Raw genomic sequence first — 6,334 nt, 5'->3', positions numbered from 1 at the left:
TCAAGAATTAGGGATCTCTTTAAATAACCTTTTTTCATAGGCATATTTGTGCTGGATGTCGTACCTTTTTTCTAAAAGGATAAGTGGTGTGAAAGTCTGGCTCTTAAAAACCAGTACCCGGGTCTAACAAAGATTTACTTGCTTTCGTTGGCTTCTTTGTATATTTTTCTGGTTATTATAATGTTATTATACAACACACTTGATTAGAAACATAATTAATAATCAAACATCTACCTCTTCTAATAAATGAAACCTAAAAATGACATGCGTCAATTTTTTAAAATGTTTCTTTGCCACGTATGATTTTTATTATTTTCTTTTTTTATGGTAACAAATCAAATTCAATTCAAATTCAAATTTTGAAAATACAAAATCATATCCTAATAACATTATTATGTTTATTTTGCTTAACAAATTAATTCATAATTACTTACAATGACAATATCTTTGTTTTTTTTTTTTTTTGACATTTATTATTTTTTATCTATATAAAAATTTTAAATATACCGACCGAGGTTTCCACGAGTTATAACCTAGTCTTTAATAAATGTAAATTTCATAACTAAATAACGCGGAGTAAATTTTAGAAATAAATACGCATATAGAAGTGTTCCCATGTAAAATAGAGGCTTAATATATATATATATATATATATATATATATATATATATATATATATATATATATATATATATATATATATATATATATATATATATATATAAAATCCCGACAAGAAAAATATGAAAGTGGGTTATATTCATATGAAGCTTGCATAAAGTTGTGAAATCATTGGCCAATTTTCCTAGAAGTTAGCTTATCTCCATGTAGTGTAATCTTCCAGCAATCAATTTGGAGCATAAATACAGATAACTTCTTCACCACAACTGAAATTTCAAATTATAAACCATTATACTTTTTGTGACAGTTTAAACCATTATCATTATTTATTATTATTATTAGTTTGTATTCTGCCTTGATAATATCAAAACCAGGTTAAAAAATAGGTTTTCTTAAACGGTAGGAAAAAAGGAATAATGATTTAATCACAATAAAAAATAATCAAGTGGCTAAACTGATAAAATGATGGAAATTTTATAATAAAAAAAATTGTGTTTTTTTGTAAAAGAGATGATAATTAATTAATTACCTTTGTATTTATTATCTTTTGTGATTATTCCAAATGTCTCTGCGGTTTCACGAATCATGATCCCACTCACTCCAGTGAACCCATCCATTTTGCATTGTGCAACTGCAATAAACAAAAAGAATTTCAATTTTTTTTTTTTTGAATGAAATATAAATATATTCAGAATAAAATATAATTGAAAAAAAAAATGAAATTACGAGTTTTAACCTAGAATAAATGCACCATGAAGATCTGCACCAAGAAGGCATTGAGCCATTTGGCTTTTCCTGAATCATTCATCAGAATTGCAACAAAATCAGAAAAATAAATATAATCATTTACAAATATGGTCCCTGTGGTTTTCACTTTTTACCACGCTCAGTCCTTTTTTGTAACCTTTTTCAGCTTTGGTATCCAATTTGGTACCTGCCCCAAGTTAAAATGACTTTTTTACCCCTTGTCTATTTTTTTTTACTAATTTAATTATAATTACGTGTTTATTATTATTGCTATTAATAAAAAGAGGGGTGGGTTTGTGTAATTTACTCTAAATAAAACTAAATCAAGACAACATTACATTAATAGTCCCTGTGCTTTACAAAAAGTCACGGGTTCAGTCCCTAACTTTTTTTGTTGAGAAGGATAGTCCTGTGGTTTCAATTTCTTGAGTAGTCGGTCCTTTTGACCCATGTAAAATGACTTTTATACCCTTTTTAATGTATTTTTCTTTTTCTTTAATATATTCATAATTTACAGAGTAAATTACAGAAATGGTCCCTGTAGTTTGTTCCAATCTTTGAAAAGTTAAAACTTGGTGTTCCCATGGTTTCAAACAATTACACCATTGGTCCCTTTTGGCTTTAACAATAAGAGATTAAATATTAAAAATGACCAGTTTGCCCTTTATCCACAGGGACCATTTCTGTAATTTACTCCAAAATAAAATTTAAAAAGTAGTAAAAAAGAACTCTTACCCAACACTCTTCAAAAGTTGCATTATATACCCCTTCCAAATTTCATGCATCGGTTTAAACGTTTCAAAGCTGTAAACAATATAAAAATAAATATTTTTCAAAACAAAAAATATAACTTCTAACAAACATAAATTTGAAAAAAGGAAAAAAAATAAAAATAAAAACAAAAACTAACTTATGCTGCTCTTGAGGCAAATCCAAAGACCCATATTTCTTGTGTTGTTTCATCGACATGTGTTTTTTTGATCTTTTTGAGTGGCTTTGTAACGCTTTTGTAAGTGTAATAATTCCAGATTTTTTATTGTCTTTTATTTTATTATCAAGATGAACACGATTATCAATTTTCATTCTTCTTGATCCTTGCATGTAATTTTGAGCAGAATCTCCACTTTGTAAAAGTTCATGCAAAATTTTGTCCACTACATTTCCCTGTATAAATTACTTATTGAAATACTTTAATAAAAAAAAATGAAAAGAATAAATAATAAAAATAAAGACCTGAAGATCCGACTTTGCTAAATTCTCATGTACAGGGTGAGAGAGTGGAAGATATATAGGATGATGATCTTCTTCAACATCTGTATAATTAGGCAACAAAAATACGATTGAATGTGACTTTGACTTTGACTTTGACTTTCTAAAACAAAATCTATACAGAATATAGAATTGTAGCTTGCACCTCTTTTAGTCGTTTGCACTGAGAAAGAATATTTGCCTACAAAGATTAAAAGAAAAAAAAAATCAAACGAAATTAAGTGTAAAACCAAATAAATATAAAATTTATAGCTCAATAACCTTTCTTTGATTTTGACTTAAAATCGGGAGAACTTTCTAGAATTCTCTTATTGTTCTTGTGTTCTTGTTGTAACTGAAGCTCATGAGCTTCTCTTCTTGCTATTGCATCAAATGCACGATTTTTTGAATCTTCCATGGTTGTGTCCTTTGTCAATTCAGATTATAATTTTTCAGTGTATCTATCTACATTCAACAAAATTACAAACTTAAATCACATATCCTTAGAAAATATTTTGTGTTATTTTCTATAACCTCAATTAGGTCCATTTAAATCATAACTATTGGAAAAACTTTTGCGTTCTATGTAATTCAAATGTAATTGTAATTAACTCTCAACATTGGGTTAACATTTTCTAATCAAACCATAAAGGTTTCAGACTTTTTTCCAAAATTTACCATTTTGACATGTTATATCAACTGAAAATGATTAATTTGGAAAATGGATGAAACTTATATGGTTTTATTGAAACATTGTATTAGTGGTTAAACTGCAAAACTGCCCAAAATATAATGGTTTTTTGCTATACCTTAGATGCTATTCTAATAGTCTAGAAGGATAAATTGGGAAATCAAATAAATAAAGAGCAACCTCTGAATTTTGGTGCTGAATGATAAAAATGACAATTTTACCCTTTTGTATCATTTCTTTCAGTTACAACATCATATCTTTGAAAAAAAATCCATGGAAGTAGGATGCTAAACATTACACCCAATATTAAAAAAAAAAAATACAATGAAAACTAAAGAACCTAATATTTCATTATAATTACTAGCCAATAGTTTCCAATCATTCCAATCGACTGTGTCATCTTCGCTATCCAGGTATCAAACCTGACTTCCCAATCTCAATATCGAGCCATTCGCTATCAACATGAACAAAAATAGAATTGAAATTCACTGAATCAACAAATAAGAATTCAATTTTGACTTTTTATGTTTGACTCCGATGAACACAATTGACTCAATTGCGTTCGACTCCAATCAAACAAGTATGCTCAATCAAGTAAAACCATTCGCTGTATGTTCGAATGAACACATATAGACCACATCAGATCAAAATTGTAATATAACCTAACAAGTAGCAATCACTTTGATGAATAGGGGCCACAACACAAGGGGTAGGATCGACAAAATCAAGCCAAAAAAATTGATGGAGAGAGCGACACAAAATGCTTACTTTCACCATCGTGCTTGAATGCTGTTTGGGATTGGGATTGAAATAGAATAATCGAGTTTTAGGGGAAAAATAACCTTACCAAAAGTTGAGTTGTCGATGAGGGACCTGGATGGCTTCGGCGATGACGGCACTGGCGAAAGATCCGGCCGGCTGGTTCCGAAGATGGAGTGGGTGAGGGAACGTCGTGTGTATTGAAAGAGAAGAGGGAAAGTGGGGCTGAAATATCAAGGGAAAACCCGGAGATGATGCCGGAGGCGATGCAGCTGGAGCAGGAGACGAAGGCGCCACAGGCGAATCCGACGGCGGCGGCAGGAGAGGGGATCGGAGTTGTAGCAGTGTGGAGTGGAGGAGAGGCGTCGTTGATGGTTGGGAGGGGAAAAAGAGTCTGCGTCGTTGTGGGCACGCGTGCCCTTTTTTTTTTTTTTTTTTCTCCGGATGCAATCACATGAGAAATAAAAGGTGTTTTTTAATTTATGGAAAATGATTTAGGAGGGTAGCTACCTATTATCCGTGTTCACATATTGGCAACTTCTTCTTTTTGTACATAATAAAGCAACTAACTTGTTTTAACCGTTTAAATTACACCAATATTACCTGCTAATATATGTTTTAACCGGTAACTCAAAAGGAAAATGACTTAGGAGGATAACTACCTATTATCCGTGTTCACATATTGTCAAATTCTTATTTTTTGTACATAAGAAAGCAACTAACTTGTGTTTAACTGTGTAACATCCCAAAAATCATGACCAAAAATTTTGTTTTGAATTTAATACTAAAACCATAATTGTCAAACCATTAATTTAATACTTCGGCATCGGGCCCCGCCTGGCATCAAACCCCGTTCGGTATACAGATCTGTCTCTCTTAGGCTCCGCCTATCTCCGGGCCCCGCCCGCTAAACACATACAATCATATAACATGCTAACACATAAATAAACATACTCTACTGTATCCCTGTCCTAAGAAACATACTCTGCTAATAATGAGATACGGAACATCGTCCGTACTCAGCTAGTGATGAGATACAGGACATCGCCCACACTTAACTCCCTACCAGGCACATACAAGTATCACACAGACAGCAAGTATAATCTAACATGCAAACATTCCCCGGGCACCCGCCCGACATCAGACCTTGGTCTGGAATAACATACTAGCATACAATCCCTATGGCTAACCCCCGGGTCTTCCTACTTATAGACTACATGGGCTGACATTGTGGCCTTAGACACATTCACACAGTGAGGAGACTCACCTTGCACTGCTGAAGCCCTGGCTGGAACTAGCTGAGTATGGACAAAGTTTCGTATCTCATTATTAGCAGAGTATGTTTCTTAGGACAAGGATACAATAGAGTATGTTTCTTTATGTGTGGCCTAAGAGAGACAGATATGTATACCGAGCGGGGCTCGATGCCAGGCGGAGCCAGATGACGGTCGGGGCCCGATGTCTATTAAATTAATGGTTTGACAATTATGGTTTTAGTATTAAAATTAAAAAAGAAATTTTTGGTCATGATTTTTGGGATGTTACACGGTTAAAACAAGTTAGTTGCTTTCTTATGTACAAAAAATAAGAAGTTGCCAATATATGAACACGGATAATAGGTAGTTACCCTCCTAAGTCATTTTTCCTTTGAGTTACCGGTTAAAACAGGTATTAGCCCGTAATATTGGTGTAATTTAAACAGTTAAAACAAGTTAGTTGCTTTATTATGTACAAAAAAGAAGAAGTTGCCAATATGTGAACACGGATAAGAGGTAGTTACCCTCCTAAGTCATTTTCCCTTTAATTTATGTGGCATAAAATAACATGCTATCAAACACCCTATATCTAAATTTTTAAGAGGTTTCCTCTTAATTTTTCAATTAAGAGGTAAACAAACAGCCCCTAAGACGGTTTCGTCAAAAGAAGTAATGTTTCTAGGGGATCATAATTGGCCGAAATTGGAGTTGTGGGCTCACGTAAATCAGATCAAATAATGGCCTCAAAGTAACAATTCAATTATGGGGTTACTACGCTTAACAAAAAGACACTTGTATCGCCGGGTGTAAGCGAGACTATCACTTACATACACATTGACTATTACTGTAAGATACAAAAGGAACTGAAAGCTGGAAATCGACTGTCACATAGATACACCAAGACACAATAGGAAATCGAATATTACTGTAAGAAAAAGAAAGAAATATGGACTTACAAGTACAACTTCAATCGTATGTATGTGTCGTTCTTCGTTCTTACTCAGCAACCATC

At 32.5% G+C, this 6,334-nt stretch overlaps 1 protein-coding gene across 1 annotated transcript; it reads right to left on the bottom strand.

Moving 5' to 3' along the window:
- Positions 1 to 742: 742 nt before the first annotated feature.
- On the bottom strand, positions 743 to 4,505 carry LOC111911655 (ribonuclease MRP protein subunit POP4). The gene is made up of 9 exons (XM_023907406.3): positions 4,155 to 4,505; positions 2,899 to 3,043; positions 2,783 to 2,818; positions 2,602 to 2,681; positions 2,279 to 2,532; positions 2,104 to 2,172; positions 1,358 to 1,416; positions 1,151 to 1,252; positions 743 to 887 (listed from the first exon to the last, which is right to left on the bottom strand). The coding sequence occupies exons 2-9, from the start codon at positions 3,032 to 3,034 to the stop codon at positions 790 to 792; spliced, it is 834 nt and encodes a 277-aa protein (XP_023763174.1). The 5' UTR covers positions 3,035 to 3,043; positions 4,155 to 4,505; the 3' UTR covers positions 743 to 789.
- Between the last annotated feature and the right edge of the window lie 1,829 nt (positions 4,506 to 6,334).

The sequence above is a fragment of the Lactuca sativa genome, chromosome 3, assembly GCF_002870075.4.
Source record: "Lactuca sativa cultivar Salinas chromosome 3, Lsat_Salinas_v11, whole genome shotgun sequence".
Classification (NCBI taxonomy): Eukaryota; Viridiplantae; Streptophyta; class Magnoliopsida; order Asterales; family Asteraceae; genus Lactuca; species Lactuca sativa.
This window is presented reverse-complemented; position numbering and strand designations above follow the sequence as displayed.